Source organism: Pelophylax lessonae, assembly GCF_965119305.1.
Source record: "Pelophylax lessonae genome assembly, chromosome: 1".
Lineage (NCBI taxonomy): Eukaryota > Metazoa > Chordata > Amphibia > Anura > Ranidae > Pelophylax > Pelophylax lessonae.
Genome location: NC_138768.1, coordinates 55,820,398 through 55,836,944, shown reverse-complemented (window position 1 = coordinate 55,836,944; position 16,547 = coordinate 55,820,398). Strand labels below are relative to the sequence as shown.

Below are 16,547 nucleotides of genomic sequence, written 5' to 3'. Positions count from 1 at the left end.
AGATCTGGTCGCCCCAGTCTGGCCAGCCAGCGTTTGCAGACCTCAGCTCCGCGCTAGGTTGGCTGCGACATAGCTGTACTGGACGGGAACTGGCCTGCGAGTTAAAACTCCTCACAAGGTTGCATATGACCGTGTCTTGGCCCGAGTCGCATCATTCCTCCTGGCTGACACCCCCCCCCCCCCCCCTTTTCAACGGAGAGGGGTTCTGTCTGAAGCAGTACACGCCTGGTTCCTGGTATGGTGAGTAGCTGTGTCCCCCCCCCCTCTCCCCCTGGAGGGTTTTGGGGCAGACTTGGGATGGTCGGAGCCCCGGGTTCCCCTCCATCCCGCTGGGCCCCCCCTCCAAGTCCCTCTTCCTGTCACCCCTCTCGCTGGAGCTATTTGGGTGGTCTGGACTTTTTCCTGGGATGGGGGCAGGGCGTTAACTGGCAAAGGGGGCCAGGGGGGGTGTGCCGCCGGCGACCGAATGACCCAACTGTGCAGGGGGGGGGGGGGTTGTACCTGGTGGGGGCTCCTGCCAGGGCCCCCTGTCCTGCCTTTATCTGTCCTTAGATCTGTCACCCTGGTCTCCCTCCTGGGTTCCTGAAAGCCTTGTGGTGCCCCCCCCCCCGGTGACTCATTGAGCCTTTGGCGCACACTTCCCCCACCTCTGATCCCCTCTGCGGCTGCGGGGCCCTCCGTGTTCCAACCATCCATCCATGCACTGACGGCGGTCCTGAAGTCCCTTGTGTCCCAGATGGAGGTGGCTTGCAGATGACGGGCTAGCAAAGAGGGCCCCCTGCCTCATCCGTCTCCTCAGATCCTGAATCTGATTTGGCCGCCGCGGACGTGGGTCACCCTGCTGGGTCTGCAACCACGCGTCTGGAATCCTCTTGATAGTGAGGATGATTTCTCCACATCTGTTACTGCACAAAAAAAAAGGCGCTGGTGGATCCAAATGAACCTGGTCCGGCAAGCAAAGGTCGGGCTTCTCCAGACCTGTGGACAGGGCTCTTTCTGCATAAAGTTGCACCCTCACCTGTATCAGGGGTGTGGGAGGGATGTCCTCGCTGGTTTCTGGACCCGTGGACTTCCCGGGTGCAAGACAAGTGGGTCCATAAAGATAGTTTCGCTCTTGTCCCCTGGCAAGGTTTTTTTCCTTCCAACTTGCGCCTGTCCCAAGACCGTTTTTTCCAGGGCCTGTTTGGGGCAGGACAAGACCTGTTCCTTCCTCGGAACGTTTTCAGGGTTTTTAGCAATCTCTCATCAGAGTGGGGGCACTCTGATATATTGGAGGTGTAATACTGGCCAGATCAGCAGGTGAAAATGGGGGGAAAACAAATGCAGCCACCACATCTAGTGATTGGTAAGCTGCAATATATTAGTTTTGGGTTTAATGCTGCTTTAGGCACTTTTTTTTTTTTTTTTTGCTTTAGTTTTTTAGCCAATAAGCTAGTTAATATGGGGGGGGGGGGTATAAATGCAAGTTTTTTTTGAGGGGGGGGGGCGCGGCTGCTTAATGAAGTCTGTTGGCGCTAGTGTGTGCTCAGGTGTGGACAGACACCGCTAAGAATCATGGGAAAAATATTTTGGGCTTTACATTACTGTCCTAAGCAGAACAGAAGAGACCTTTCTGGGTGATTCTGGCAATCCAGTGGCAATCAATGTATTGAACTTTTCAACTGGGTGATGTCACGGTTTGCTTTGTCATAAATATTAGCGGGTGTAATGACTAGTCATATCTCCCCTTATCTCTGGACAGGCGACACAATTGTCGCCTATTTCTGTGACTATAAATCTGGCCGTACGTGTAAGGTTTATGTTGTGCGGGCTGAAAAAGATGCACTATATTGTCAAAGTATTGGAACGCCTGCCTTTACACGCACATGAACTTTAATGGCATCCCAGTCTTAGTCTGTAGGGTTCAATACTGAGTTGGCCCACCCTTTGCAAGTTTGCAGCTAGAACGGCTTCAACTCTTCTGGGAAGGCTGTCCACAAGGTTTAGGAGTGTGTCTATGGGAATGTTTGGCCATTCTTCCAGAAGCGCATTTGTGAGGTCAAGCACTGATGTTGGACAAGAAGGCCTGGCTTGCCGTCTGCGCTGTAATTCATCCCAAGTTGCGCTGTAATTCATCCCAAGTTGGACAATTTCATACTCCCAACTTGAGGTTCTTAATGTCAGGACAGTACAAATATTCCCCAAATTACTGTTTACTTTCCAAAAAAAAAAGTCTAAGGCATTTAGGAAGGGACATGGCAAGTTTTTTATTTATTTTTTTTTTTCTCTTCTTTCGTTCCATGATGGACACAGCTCCTTATCATCTTGACTACGTGGGTTATGCTGCCCCCTACAGGAGTAAGACACTAGGCAGGAAAAAAGCTTCACTACGCCTTTGGGGGCAGTCCCAGGGGGGTATACTTCCACTCGCTGCTATAGGTAATCATTTTTTTTGTTTTTGTTCATCTGCCTAGTCAGGAGTAAGGACCTAGTTCCTTGCTGGGATCTCTGGTCCTGGCAATTTTTTCCTCTTTATTTGTTTCTGTGAGAACTACAATCAAGTGCCGATCTGGATAATCTAGATCCAGAGGGTCCCCGCAGTCTGGCCAGCGAGTGCATGCAGACCGCAGCTCCGTGCTAGGTTGGCCGCGACATAGCTCCACTGGACGGGGGCTATGTTGCCGCCGACATAGCCCCACTGGACGGGGGCTGGCCTGCAAATTAAGTCTCGCGAAGGGTCATACCAACTGGCTTCGGCTTGACTCGCAGCGTTTCCTCCTGGCCGACATCACCCACATTACGATGGAGCGGTGTCCACCCTGTTCCTGGTGTAGTAAGTAGCTGGTCCCCCCTCTACCCCTGGAGGGTTTTGGGGTGGATGTGGGCCCCTCCCTGGGATGGTCGGGCCCCCCCCCCCCCTTCTCGGTGGTCTAATGCAGGCCCCTGCTCCCAAAGGGGGGGGGCATACAGTTTTAGGTTGGCCTGGGGTGTTGAGCTGGCAATTGGGGGTAGGGGGGGAGCGTACCGCCAGTCACCAAACCTTGGGAGGGAGCTGCGCAGGGCTACCATTATCTTGTAGCCTTTTATGCTACAGATCTGCGGCCATTTTTCTTGTGGTTTCCCAGTGAAAATAGCGGCGGTCATGTTTTTGGAGCCGAATTTGGCAGTGATTTGGCAATGGGAGCCCCTCCTCGGCCTCTAGTCCTGATCCCTGTATATTCCTTTTCCTGATCGCCACATAGTGTGCAGTTCGGTAGACCGGTGGTGGCAAGTCTTGTTTGGTGGGGTTCTCTCTCCCTCTCTCTGTTGTTGGAGCGGTAGTGCTCTGTGCTGGGCCTTTTGGTGCCGCCAGCGGTGGGGTGTCCCTTGCAGTGTTCTACATTTTTTTTTTTTTTTTTTTTTTTTTGTGGGTTCCCCTCTCCATTAATGGAGTCCCTGGAGCATATTTCCCCACCTGATCCCCTCTGAGGCTGTCAGGCCATCCGGGTCCCAACAACTGACTGCACTGATGACGGTCCTGGAGTCCTTGGTGTCCCAAGATGGATTTGGTCCTGGGCTAATAGGCTAGCAAAAAACGTTCCCCGCCTTCACCTGCTTCCTCTGTCTCCTCAGATCCAGAATCTGATTCGGCTGCCACGGATGCGAATTACCCTTTGGGATCTGCATCCACGCACCCTGTGTGTTCAGATAGTGAGGATGATTCCTCTGATCCTCAAGCTGTGCATGAAAAGGCACTAGTGGATACGCTGATTTTATCAGTGCGGGAAACCTTAAAGATGGAGGATGCGACTAACGCAGCATCAGAGGCGCGTGTCACCTTTGGCACCCACAGGTCCTCCAAAGCGGCGAAGGTTTCCTGCCTTCTTTGACAATATTGTCACAAAACAGTGGGGGTGCCCAAAACGCACCTTTGCAATGCGGTACCCCTATAAGAATTCCCTCCTTTAAAAAAATAGACGGTTCCTCCTGTAGTGGACTCCCCGGTTTCCAGGTTGAATAAAGCCACCATAATCCCGGTTGAAGAGTCCCTGGCCTTCTCAGATCTGGCTTATAGGGGGTTGGAGGCTTTGACCCGCCATATGTTCACTGTGGCGTGTTCGGCACTTAGGTCGGGATTTACTATTGCCCTGGTGTTGCAAGCTATGACAGCGTGGGCAAAACTTCTACATTGGGACCTGGAGGGGGGAACCGCTCCGCCCCTGCCTTTGGAGAGCTTGCAGGTCAGTTGGTCCAAGGGCTACAAGTTTGTCTGTGAAGCCTCTTTGGATGCGGTTCCTTTGATTTCTAGACTGTCTGTCTCAGCAGTGGTCCTGCGGTGCAATATCTGGCTGAAATGCTGGTCTGCAGACCAGACTTCTAAGTAGGCCTTATCCGATCATCCATTTGTGGGGCATCACCTGTTTTGGAGCTTCCTTGGATGACATCCTCAAAGGCTTCTCAAGAGGAAAGAGTACTCTTCTTCCTAAGGCTTCCAAGGGTAAGGAATCCCGTCGCAGACGGGGGGGCCTTTTTTTTTTGGCTCACAAAGTGGCCTTGTCGTCCCTCAGGGTCTCAAGACAAGGGATCTAAGCCCTTCAGAGCTTAGAGATTCTAAGAGGACCTGGTCCGACAAGCCACAATACCGAAGTTCTGAATATAATCCAGACGCACGGTGGTGGCGTCCCTACACCAGGGGGATTTCCTCGCCTCCATTGACATCAGGGATGCCTACCTACACATCCTAAAATGTGTCGGCCACCAGCACTTCCTCCGCTTTGCCATGGACTAGGAGCGTTAACAGTTTGTGGCGTTACCCTACTGGTCTTGCCGTCGCTCCTCGGATCTTCACAAAAGTATTGACCCGGTGCTAGCATTGCTGTGTCAGCGGGGGATAGCGTAGTGGGGTATCTGGACAATCTGCTTTTGCGAGCAGAGTCTTCGCCTTCTCTGTTGGCCAACTTTGAAGATTACTCTGCCAACTCTGAGGAAGTTCTGAAGATTCAGAATCCAACCGAAGGCTGCTCTGATTCTGTCCACAAGCCTGGACTATCTGGGTCTGCCTCAGTCAGTGTTTCTTCCTCTGGGAAAACTTTAGAAATTGCAGGAAGCAATTAAGCTTCTGCTGTCCAGCAGATGGTCATCTCTTCGGTCTTGCATGGGGGTATTGGGCCTGCTGGTGTCTACGTTCGAGGCAGTTCCGTTTGCGCAGTTTCACACCAGATCTCTGCAAAAGGATTCTGGTGAAATGGAACAAGAATCCTCAGTTTCTAAACAATCGGATCCTGTTGAGCCGGAGTAAGAGGGGGTCCCTGGTTTGGTGGCTTTGTTCTCCAGCACTTCGTCAGAGCAAATCGTTTTTTTTTCCCCCTGTATTGGACGGTCGTCACCATGGACGCCAGCCTGTCTGGGTGGGGAGGTGTCCTTTGCACAGTGTGCTCAGGGGGTCTGGACTCTGGAAGAGTCCAAGCTACCGATCAATGTACTGGAGCTCGGAGCGATCAGACTCTGCCTGGATCATTGGATATGTCGTCTCCAGAGATGTCCGGTACGGATTCAATCGGACAATGCCACGGCCGTGGCCTATGTCAATCACCAAGGCGGCACGAGGAGTGTCTTGGTGGCTCGGGAAGTAGCCATCATTCTAAGGTGGGAAGAACTTTCGTTCCAGCCCTCTCTGCTGTGTACATTCAAGGTGTGGAAAATTGGCAGGCGGATTACCTCAGTTGGCAGGCGTTGGACTAGGGGGAATGGTCACTTTATCCGGAGGCATTTCATCAGTTGTCTCCCCCGTGGGGTACTCCCGAGGTTGATCTGTTGGCCTCTCGCCTCAACAGGAAAATGCAGAGGTTTGTTGCACAGTCCTGGGATCCTCTAGCCGACGCCACAGCGCCTGATTTAAGCTTTTCCTCCTCTCCAGCTTCTGCCGAGACTCTTGCGCCGGATCGAGGCAGAAGGGATTCCGGTCATCCTAGTGGCTGCAGACTGGCTTCACCAGTCTTGGTATGCCGATCTGGTACAGGTGGTCGCTGATGCTCCTTGGAGACTTTCTCTCAGAGAAGATCTGTTGTCACAAGGGTCAATCTTCCATCCTGCTCTTCAGTTGCTGACTTTGACGGCTTGGCTGTTGAAAGCCAGGTGCTGAGAGATAGAGGGTAGTCTGACTCCTTGATTCCTACGCTGTTAAAAGCTAGAAAATCTCTACTGCTAGGAAGATTTACCATCGTACTTGGAAAATGTACATTGCGTGGTGTGAATCCCTCAGGGTTCACCCTCGCTCCTTTTCGGTGACTTGGATCTTGGCCTTCCTCAAATGAGGGGTTGAGCAGCGCCTGGCCTTGAGTGGTGTTTTTTTTTTTTTTGCAACGCCTGTTGGCCACACACTCCTTGGTGCGTACCCTTCTCCAGAGAGTGAGAAACTTGGTTCCTCCATTGCCACTGTGGGACCTCAATTTGGTGTGCGTTCTCCAGAAACCGCCCTTTGAAAACATTTGGTAGGTTCCCCTGCTTGCATTGTCCCAGAAGTTGGCTTTTTTGGTGCTTCTGCACGCAGGGTGGCGGAGCTGGCAGCGCTGTCTTGTCCGCTTTACCTGGTGGTTTACAGAGATAAGGTGGTTCTTCGTCCATGTCCGTCGTTCTTTCTGAAGGTCATCTGATTTTCATTTAAATGAAGACATTGTGTTGCCCTCCCTGTGTCCCAGGCCTAAGCATTCTAAGCAAACTGCCTTGCATTCCCTGGATGTGGTTCGGGCAATAAGATTGTATCTGGCAGCTACGGAGTCTTTAGAAAGTCAGACTCACTATTTGTCCTCAGATGGACCTCACAAAGGGTTGGCTGCTTCTGCAAACATTTCCAGATGGATCAGACAGACTGTGGTTCAGTCGTATTCCATTAAGGGTCAGGTTCTTCCTCTCCCTGTTAAAGCGCACTCTACGCGGGCGCTTAGTGCCTCCTGGGCCTTCCATCATCAGGTGCCAGTGATGCATGTTTGCAAGGCTGCTACCTGGTTGTCTGTGCACACTTTTACAAAGTTTTATAAGGTGGATGTGTTGGCATCGGCGGATGCTTCCTTCGGCCACAAGGTTTTGCAAGCTGCTGTTTAGAAGACTTGGTCCTCTTTGAGGGTTGTTTTTTTTTTTTTTTTTTTTTTTTTTCAGGTGAGCTTCAGTTTTGTTGAGCTCCATGTTACCTGGTTGGCTTGGGAAGTATATTTTTCTTGCTTTTTCCACCCCTCATGTTTGACACTGCTTTGGAACTTCCCACGTAGTTAGGATAAGGAGCTGTGTCCCTCAATGAATGAAAGGGAAAATTGGATTTTTGACATACCATATAATCCATTTCTCTGATGTTCATTGAGGGACACAGAAGAGAAAATCCAGACTCCATTTAGAGGGGTGGGTGCTGACACTGCTTGTAACAAAACGGAGTACCTATAGCAGAGAGTGGGAGTATACCCCCTAGGACTGCCCCATAGGGGTAGTCAAGTTTATTTTATTTTTATTTTTTTCCTGCCTAGTGTCCTACTCCTGTAGGAGGCAGCATAACCCAATCGTAAAATCCCTTTTCTCTAAGTGAAAAATCCAATTTTTTTTGGAAAATTAAGAAATTAATTTTTTCCCTGACCAAGGGGGGTGATCAAGGACATGTATATCCTTCTTTTTTTTTTTTTATTTACAATTTGCTAGTACAATGAAGATCATTTCTTTAAACTGTTATGAATGGGGTTACGTTCATGAGAGCTGTGAATACTAGTGATCTGTGATTGGCTGTAGCTAATCACATGGTATAGGGTGCTGTGATTGGCCCAGGTACCACGTGACAGCTGTGGGCCAATCTAAGCACAGCGCCACCTTGTGTTTATAAACGCAAAATGATGTACGGGTACATCGTTTAGCCTGTATATGGCGCTTGCCCACAGTAAATGTACTGTGGGCAGTTGGCAAGTGGGTTAATCCATTCGCTGTCTTTTCAGTAAACCTATGATTTAATCTGGAGAATCCCTTTAAATTGGGGACCTGTAATGAGATGATATGGGGGGGGGGGGTCATTGCTGACCCCTCATGCCGAAAATGTTGGTTGCCATGTGATCATGCCAATCCAACAGTTTCAATATTTTGCCTCACTAACCAGGAATAAGTGTGGCAGCCAGAATTTCTTTGCGTTCTTGCTCCAGCTAAGTTGAGTGGTTCTACTGAAGTCAGAGGCAGCAAGGTCATCATTGATGGCCTACATGTTTCCTCTTAGGTGTGCTTTTTTTTTTTTTTTTTTTAGGGGGGGAAGGGGGGTGTTTTCTCTTTTCTTGTAGTGTACCTGTATTCATTTTTTAGTTTAACTTTTTTTTCTTTTATTTTTTTTTTTCATATCCATCTAGGATGCAAGATCAAGGCGCTAAGGGCGAAGACTAACACCTACATAAAGACCCCAGTCCGGGGTGAAGAACCAGTATTTGTCGTTACTGGAAGGAAAGAAGATGTAGCGATGGCAAAAAGGGAAATCTTGTCGGCTGCGGAACACTTCTCCATGATTCGAGCATCTCGCAACAAAAACGGCCCTTCAGCTGCTAGCGTTCAGTGCACTCCCAACCTTCCAGGTCAAACCACCGTACAAGTCAGAGTACCTTACCGAGTGGTTGGCCTTGTCGTCGGGCCAAAGGGAGCTACCATTAAACGTATACAGCAGCAAACACACACCTACATTGTCACTCCAAGTCGTGACAAAGAACCAGTGTTTGAAGTCACAGGGATGCCAGAAAACGTTGATAGAGCCCGGGAGGAGATTGAAATGCACATAGCCATGCGCACTGGCAACTACATCGAGCTCAACGAAGAGAACGATTTTCACTATAACGGTACAGATGTCAGCTTTGAAGGTAACTGCTTAACCGCAACCTGGTTAAATGCAAATCCATCCGCCCCGTGCCGTAACAAAATGATTTCCAACTACCGAAACGATAGCTCAAGTTCCTTGGGAAGTGGATCGACGGATTCCTTTTTTGGAAGCAATCGGCTCGCTGACTTTAGCCCAACCAGTCCCTTTGGCGCGAATAATTTTTGGTTTGGTGAAGCCATGCCCCCCGTTGGCTCAGAAGAACTAGCCGATGCCTCTGCCTTTGATCCGATACCATCTCCGCCTGAGCCACTATGGGCGACTTTTGACCAGGGAAATCCACTCTCCGGGTACGGAAATGAAGTCCCAGCAAAATCTCCACGCAGGGGCAGCATGTCCCCTACTTTCCCCGAAGGTCTGGAATACCCAGTGGGCAGAAGTGTTAGAAGTGACCTTTCAAGCACAAACGAGACTGGGCTTCCCATATACATCCCTGCATTCTCCAACAGCACCAACAGCTACTCCTCTTCCAGCGGCGGCTCCACCTCCAGTTCCCCACCTGAAACAAGGCGCAAACACGACTGCGTCATCTGCTTCGACAACGAAGTCATAGCTGCCCTCGTTCCCTGCGGCCACAACTTCTTCTGCATGGAGTGCGCCAACAAAATCTGCCAGAAAGAGATGCCACTCTGCCCGGTTTGCCAGTCGCCAGTCAACCAGGCCATACAAATACATTCTTAAACATTTTTTGGTTTTTTGTTTTTCCTCCAACAAGCACTCTACAGCAGTCTTCCTCTAATATATATCTCTTAGCATATATAAAGGCCAGTCTGGCTATAAAAATAAAAATTAAACTTTGCTGCTACCAACTCATGTTAAAAGATTCTGCATGCCCGTTCTGACTTTAGCCAATTTCAGTCAGTTGGCATTGATTCTTCCTGATGTTGGTATATACAACGTATGATAAATAATTTTTACAGGTAGTTATGTGAAAACGAAAACTATGTTTACATAGGTTGAAATTCAATCACATTTTTTCTGTTTTCTAGAATTCTTTTCACTACTTTTTTTTTTTTTTTTGTTTACCCAAAACGAGAAATATAAATTTCTGTTTATAACGATAAAACTAGTTTTGGGAGGGGGGGGGGGTGTGATTTAAAAGAAACAACCCCTGCAGTATTGGCAGACGGGGTGGATTTTGTTGTACATCACTGTTAAGAATGTGAAACACTACCCCAAAATCTTTTCTATTTTCAGGTTGAGAACTGTCCATATGTCAGTCTGCATTTTTTTTTTTTTTTTTTTTTGTAAACTCTGAATTTCATTTATTTAAAAAGAAAAACAAAGCTTTACAATGCACAAACAGGCTAATTGGGAATATTTTTACTCCCATTAGTCCGATCAAGTTATTAATATATTATTTTAGGAAAATATATTGTAAATGTGAATACTTTTTAATTGAGCCAGCCATGACTTGAACTTTTAGTTTTAGTTAACCAAGGGAAAGGCTGGGAAAGGACTACATTTTACCAAAATTTGAGGGTGGATGATGACACTCATATAATTTAAAGTATCGTCGTGTATTTTAGATCTCACGCAGGTAGGGAGGGGGGGTATAGTTATATATACGTATATATATATATATATATATATATATATATATATATATATATATATATATATATTTTTTTTTTCCTTATTTTTGCATTTCAAATTTTCAACCTGTGGATTTATTCAGTTAAATCTTCCAGTCTGTTTTTAAAAATACATCAAATATGCAGGAAAGAAAACCTAAGGAATTTTCTAATATTTTTGAAGCCTTTTCTGAGTCCTAAAAAAAAAAAAAAAAAATTTCTTTTTTCACAAGAACACAAAACTGAAAACTGTAAAAGTCTGTACTGACTGAGAGAAATCTTTATTTTTTATTTCCACTTGAAGTTACATTTCGTATATATAAATTAAAAGTTTACAAACTTACGTTTTTTTTTTATTTTTCGTTATAAAAAAAAAAATTGCCTAGATGGCATATTATTATATTATATAAAAAAAAAAAAATATCAGATGCTCATTGCTTGTAGAATAGTTTACGTCAGTATTGAAAACTTTTAGCTGCCGTCTTAGCAAAGTTCGCACGAACATAACGCCAAGCATGTATTTTTATATATTAATATTGCATTGTACACCTCGACTAACAAGCCAAGGAGTTATAATCTATACATTAGATGCGTGTACCATTTATATTAACTACAAATGTTAGTATCAAAAACTATTAATATAGTTTTAGTATTGCTAATTTTACTACACTTTTGTTATGTATATGTAGGGATGTCATAGGGATTCTAAATTCAGTTTGAGTAAAGGTTAAACAAAAAAAAGCATATATTTTATGATAAAAGGGCCTTTAACTTATTATATGGCCAAAGCACTGATATATATTTGCTGTAAAGAGAATTATAAGAGTTTTATTTTTTTGGATATTAAACGTTAATAAAGACATGTTTCCATTAACTTGAGACAATTCTTGCGTTTTGCATGATTGATTTTTTAGGGTATTTGAGGAGCTTATTGGAGACATGAGGAGAGATTTGCTAAAACTGGTCCCTTTTTTTATTATGTTGAATTGTAACTGTACTGTCGGCCTTCGTTTTGTAAAGCGCTGTGCAAACTGTTAGCGTTATAGAAATCCGATATAACTGGTGCAGCTCTGTATAGAAACCACAATTCGCTTCCAGGTTTTATTCACCAAGCTTAAGGGCTCTTTCACACATGGAGTCCGTCAGACGGACTCCGTTTTCTCAGCCGGGGATCGATCCGCCGGTTCCCCCGCTGAGCAGGATGATGACAGCTCCGTCTCTGCTCTGTGTGCGGAGACACAGCTGTCAGGTCCCCATGCATCTCTATGGGGGAATCCGATGGGAACGGACCGCCTGTCCGTTCTCATCCGATCCCATCCGCTGAATGAATGGAAAATAGGGTTTCCATCCGCCCAGATTTGACGGATCGGATGTCAGCGGACATGTCTCTGCTGACATCCGATGCCCCATAGAGATGCATGGGGTGACCGTTCAGATCCGCCAAAAAAACTGACAGGCGGATCTGAACGGTCCACCTGTATGAAAGTGGCCTTATTCAACAAGCTGAAGTTAGTTACTGTGCATGTGAAGGTAAAGTAATTGTAGAGTAGGTGGACAATAAAGAGAACCTGTTTCATTGCACTGAATGGGACAATGGGCTTGCTTTAAGGGTTTGTTTGTACCGTGTCCAGAGACTTTCCTCCCTCCTCCCAAATGAGCAGAAGCTCCACTTTTGGGTCGAACTCCACTTTAAAATTAAAAACCTGTGTGCATCATAATTACCTGGGCCCCATCTTAATGTTGCACGAGATACTCTGCTGTCCGGGACTCTACCCCCTGATTGGCTGAGATGCACAGTGGCTGCTATTGGCTCCCACTGCTGTCAGTCAGTGAGCCAGAGAGGGGGTGCGTCCCAGCTGAGGCTTCATGTTTGAATAGACACAGAGCAGAGGCTCAGCTCGGGTGCACTCATAGCAAGCTGCTTGCTGTGGGGAATGAGGGAGGGGCCCGGAGCGCCGTTGAGGGACCTGAGAAGAGGAGGAACTGGGCTGCTCTGTACAAAACCACTGCACAGAGGAGGTAAGTATAACATGTTTGTTAAAGTGGATTTTCACTGCATCTGAGCACCACAAACACTATTCAATTCATTTTTTTAATATTTAAAGCATACTCCCCTATTTATCGATGTCTCCATGCTTTTATTTTGGTGAGAAATCACTTCCTAGCATTTCTGGCCGTGGCCATCTTTAATAAGGGCAAATGATTCATGTAGCATTTACTTCTTGTCCTTCTATTAAGTATGCATGCAGGAGAGTGTATGGAGCTGTGAAAACCCCCCTCCATCCTCAAACTCCTTGGATGAATGACATTTGCCTAGGCATAAAACCAGGAAGTAACTAAAAAAAATAAAGTTTAAAACAAGTAAATATGATATACTTTCCTATCTATTTAATGCTAGCTGCATGAGAATTAAAAATAATCAATGTTGCTTGGGAGAGTAAAGTTCCACTTTAAACCAAAAAAAAAAAAAAGCTATCACTTTAACGCTGATGGGCAAGGAGAAGCATTTATGACCAAAGAGACCAAATAAAAATCCTGCCTGTCAATGTGTGTGTTAATTTTTGAGTTCAGTTTTGCCATTTTGAAAAGCACTAAGCAAACTGATGGTGCTATATAAATACTGTATAATAATAATGCACATAACCTAATATTTTCAGTGCATTTTTAGGTGCAGCGTGCAAAGAACTTGGCGGGGGGGGGGCAGTCCACCCCCCCCCAAAAGAAATTGAATAGGTGGAGCCATGTTGCCTGAGGCAGGCCCTAAATTCTCGTATGTTTTTGAACACTCCAGTCTCAATGTAATACTTGATTCTGTTTCTGTCCACCTGAAAATATAGGGTGCTCCTGTCCTATTTTGCCTCTAATCTAGTTATAGTTTCAATTTATGTAAAGAGCATGAAAAGCACAAATATCTTGCTGGTAGTGTGCCTGACCGATCCAGGAACCTTCAGTTAGCGACTTCCTGGTATCTAGCTTATTAAAGGCATGAGGCTACATTTTCTTAAGTGGTAAATGAGCTTTAAAACCACTCACTGGCCTCTGTAGCTGTGGGCACTATGGAAAAATGAAAGTAGAAGTTCTGGCAAAACCTAATGCTAAACCTGCTCTCTGCCACATTCTAATCTATCTAACCCTGTAAAGCAAAAATCACTGTACTTACTGATTTTGCAGCCGGTCTGGTCCGGTCCCAGCATCAGCTGTCAGCGGTGGCTTTAGTGTGGAGGTGGGTGCAGGAGAGGCAGCTGACAACTGAAGCCCCATAGTAACTCTGTGTGATGCCATTTCCCAGCCGTTGTCGGTTCTCGCCTCCATACAGCTTCCGCCGGTGGCGACTGGACCGGATTGGCTGCAGAATAAGTAAGTACATCGATTTTTGCTTTACAGGATTAGATAGATTAGGGTTGGAATGTGGCAGAGAGCAGGTTTAGCGTTCGTTTTTGCCTGGACTTACATTTTAATCCTTAACCACTTAAGGACCAAGCCTATTTCTGACACTGATTGTTTACAAGTTAAAATCAGTATTTCTCTTACGTCCTCCGACAGTCGCCGCCTCTTCATATTCGTCACAATGGGGTAATTGACCTTTGCTCCGTAGGAGTAGCTAGGCAACAGAATATGTCAATATTAAAGCTTTTAACATATCCCACCCCCAGGGGGTGGTCCCCTCAGTCAATACCCTCCCACTTCCTGTAACCGTACCTCAGTTTCATTGTCTAGCTTTCAGGAGTTAGCTGGCTGTTTCTGTGCTGGGGCATTTTGTCTCAGCCTTTTATCTTCTTTTTGATTTTATTTGAGTTTTTTTCTCTCTTAGCGGTTACTTTTGTCAGCATTAGTTAGTTCTTCTGATGAAGAGAATCGTGCGGGCTGGGTCTCGGGCTGGCCCCCCTGGTTGTGGGCCAGTGGCTTCCCAGCCTGCCATCGAGCGTTCAGTCAGGTATTTTTCCTGGCATATGTGAACGACCCATCCTTGTTCGCTGCAGGGATGCTGTGGTGAGGTGGCTACCTCACAGGACGCCATGCGGTTTCGCACCGCAGTTCTACTGCGTCCTGGCTGCGACTCTCCCTGTCCCATGTGCAGTGGCTTGATCGCTTGTGCGGGTTCCCCACGCCATTCAGAAGGTATGTGTACTCTGTGTGGGGACCTGTCTGTTTAGTGGGTGTCAGTCTGGGACTGTGTAACCCTGCATGTCTGTTCACACTATTGGGCTCCCTGTCTGGTTTGATGCTGCTGTGGGCTGCAAGGAGGGGGGCTGTTATACACTGTTCTGTGTTACAAACTGTGTGATTCTCTGTGTGACATGCTGTATGTTGTAGGGCATGCTGTGGATCATGTTTTGTGCAACATGCGGCCGCTGCTGCGGTCCGCCATTTTATTAATAGCTGCAGGCATATGAGGGCCATTTCTGTGTGCTGGGAGCGGCGTTTTTGGCGCCAAGCACCGCCATTTTGGCGGCGATCGCTCGGGCCACATGTCAGCGCTGCATGCTCTGCCTTTGCAAGTCCCTCTCCGGCGGCCATGTTTGTGGAGCCTTCCATAGGCTTTATAGGAGCGGTCTGTGTTACATCGCTTCCTTTCTCTGAGAACAGCGATCGGTGCAGCAGCTTGAGTGGTCTCTCCAGGTTTTCTCTTCCTTATTCTTGTATTCCTTGCCTATGTTTTTTTTGTAATTTTTTTTTCCCTGTGGGGGTCGGTGTGTGCGGTGGGCTCCGCTTGCCGCGATCTTAAAGAGGCAGTACTCCTTTTTTTCCCTACACACTTTTGGGGGCATGGATGGGGGGCCAAGGGACTGCTGCTGCTCCCCCCGCGGGGGGTGATTTGGCTACTGTCGTGGCTTACTTAGCTGCTCAGGTGCAGATGCTTGTGGCTGCTCAATCCACAAAACGGCCCAGAGTTTCAATTTCCTCTGATTCAGAGGGCGATGGTGATGGGGCTGCTATGGCTGGGGTCACTTTATCGGGGTCCCGCTCGTCCCTGGACCTTGTGGGGTCTGAAGGGGAGGCAGAAGTTGAAGGGGTTGATAATTCCCCCCTGGCTCGTCTGAAGAGCTTGCACTCATGGATGAATTGGTTGCTTCTATCAAACAAACACTGCATTTGCAGGATGAACCATGTCCTCCTGCCGTCCTGGCCTCTTATGGGACGCAGCGGAGACGCAAATCATCGCAGGTTTTTCCTTGCACTGAGGATTTTCAGTGCGCTGTTAGGGAACAATGGCGCAATATACGGAAGCTTTTTGCTGTGCCAAGTAGGTTCAAGCTACGTTATCCTTTCACACCCGCTACTGATGAACGTTGGTGTGTGCCACCTCCGGTGGATCACGCGGTGGCAGTTTTGAATAAATCTACTGCGATTCCGGCGGAGGATACCCCGGTGTTCCGGGATGCCACGGACAGGAGGCCGGAGTCTCTTGCACGCCATACTTACTTGGTTTCCGGTTCCATGCTGACAGCTATTTTTGCTTCACTTATGGCAGCTCAGGCTGTCGTGGATTGGACGCAGGTGCTCAGGCGCGTCCTGGTGGCTGACTCTGCCCCTCCGGCGACGTTGGCTATGGTGGATCAAATCCATCAGGGTGTCATGTATTTGTGTGATGCGGACTTGGCTATAGTCCCTTTTGGCTGCACGTGTGCACAGCGTGGCGGTGTTGACACGCCGCCTGATTTGGCTGAAATGTTGGTCTGTGGACCAAGCTTCTCGCAAAACTTTAGCTAATCTACCCTATACGGGATCTCGCCTTTTTGGCGAACCCTTGGATGCGCTGATAAAGGGGATCACGGGGGGTAAGAGCACGCTCTTGCCCCTATCCCACAAGGCTAAGGTTGCTCAGGGTACGAAGCATGCTTCTTTAGACCCTCTCAGGGGTCCTTTCGTGCCTTTCGGTCACACTATAAGGGCAAACCCTTCAAAGGTCAAGGCTCCCTAAGGAAGCCGTGGACAGGTAAGCAGAGATCGGGTTTCTCGCCCGGTCGGCGTGCAGATTTTTTCCCTTAAATCTTCAACTGTCTCCGGAGCGTTTGCGGGATCTGCACCTGGCGGTGCGGGACCTGCGGGCTCAGGGAGTGGTGGTTCCGGTGCCTCATCGGGACAGATTTTGGGGGTTCTATTCAGATCTGTTCAATGTGCCTGGGAAA

At 47.5% G+C, this 16,547-nt stretch overlaps 1 protein-coding gene across 1 annotated transcript in view; it reads left to right on the top strand.

The window, feature by feature from the left end:
- MEX3C (mex-3 RNA binding family member C) overlaps positions 1 to 9,860 on the top strand; it is a 28,399-nt gene extending 18,539 nt beyond the window's left edge. The window contains exon 2 of the mRNA XM_082243774.1: positions 8,328 to 9,860. Coding sequence (XP_082099900.1) covers positions 8,328 to 9,523 — 1,196 coding nt within the window. The 3' untranslated portion in view covers positions 9,524 to 9,860. The remainder of the gene's footprint in view (positions 1 to 8,327) is intronic.
- The last annotated feature ends 6,687 nt before the right edge of the window (positions 9,861 to 16,547 follow it).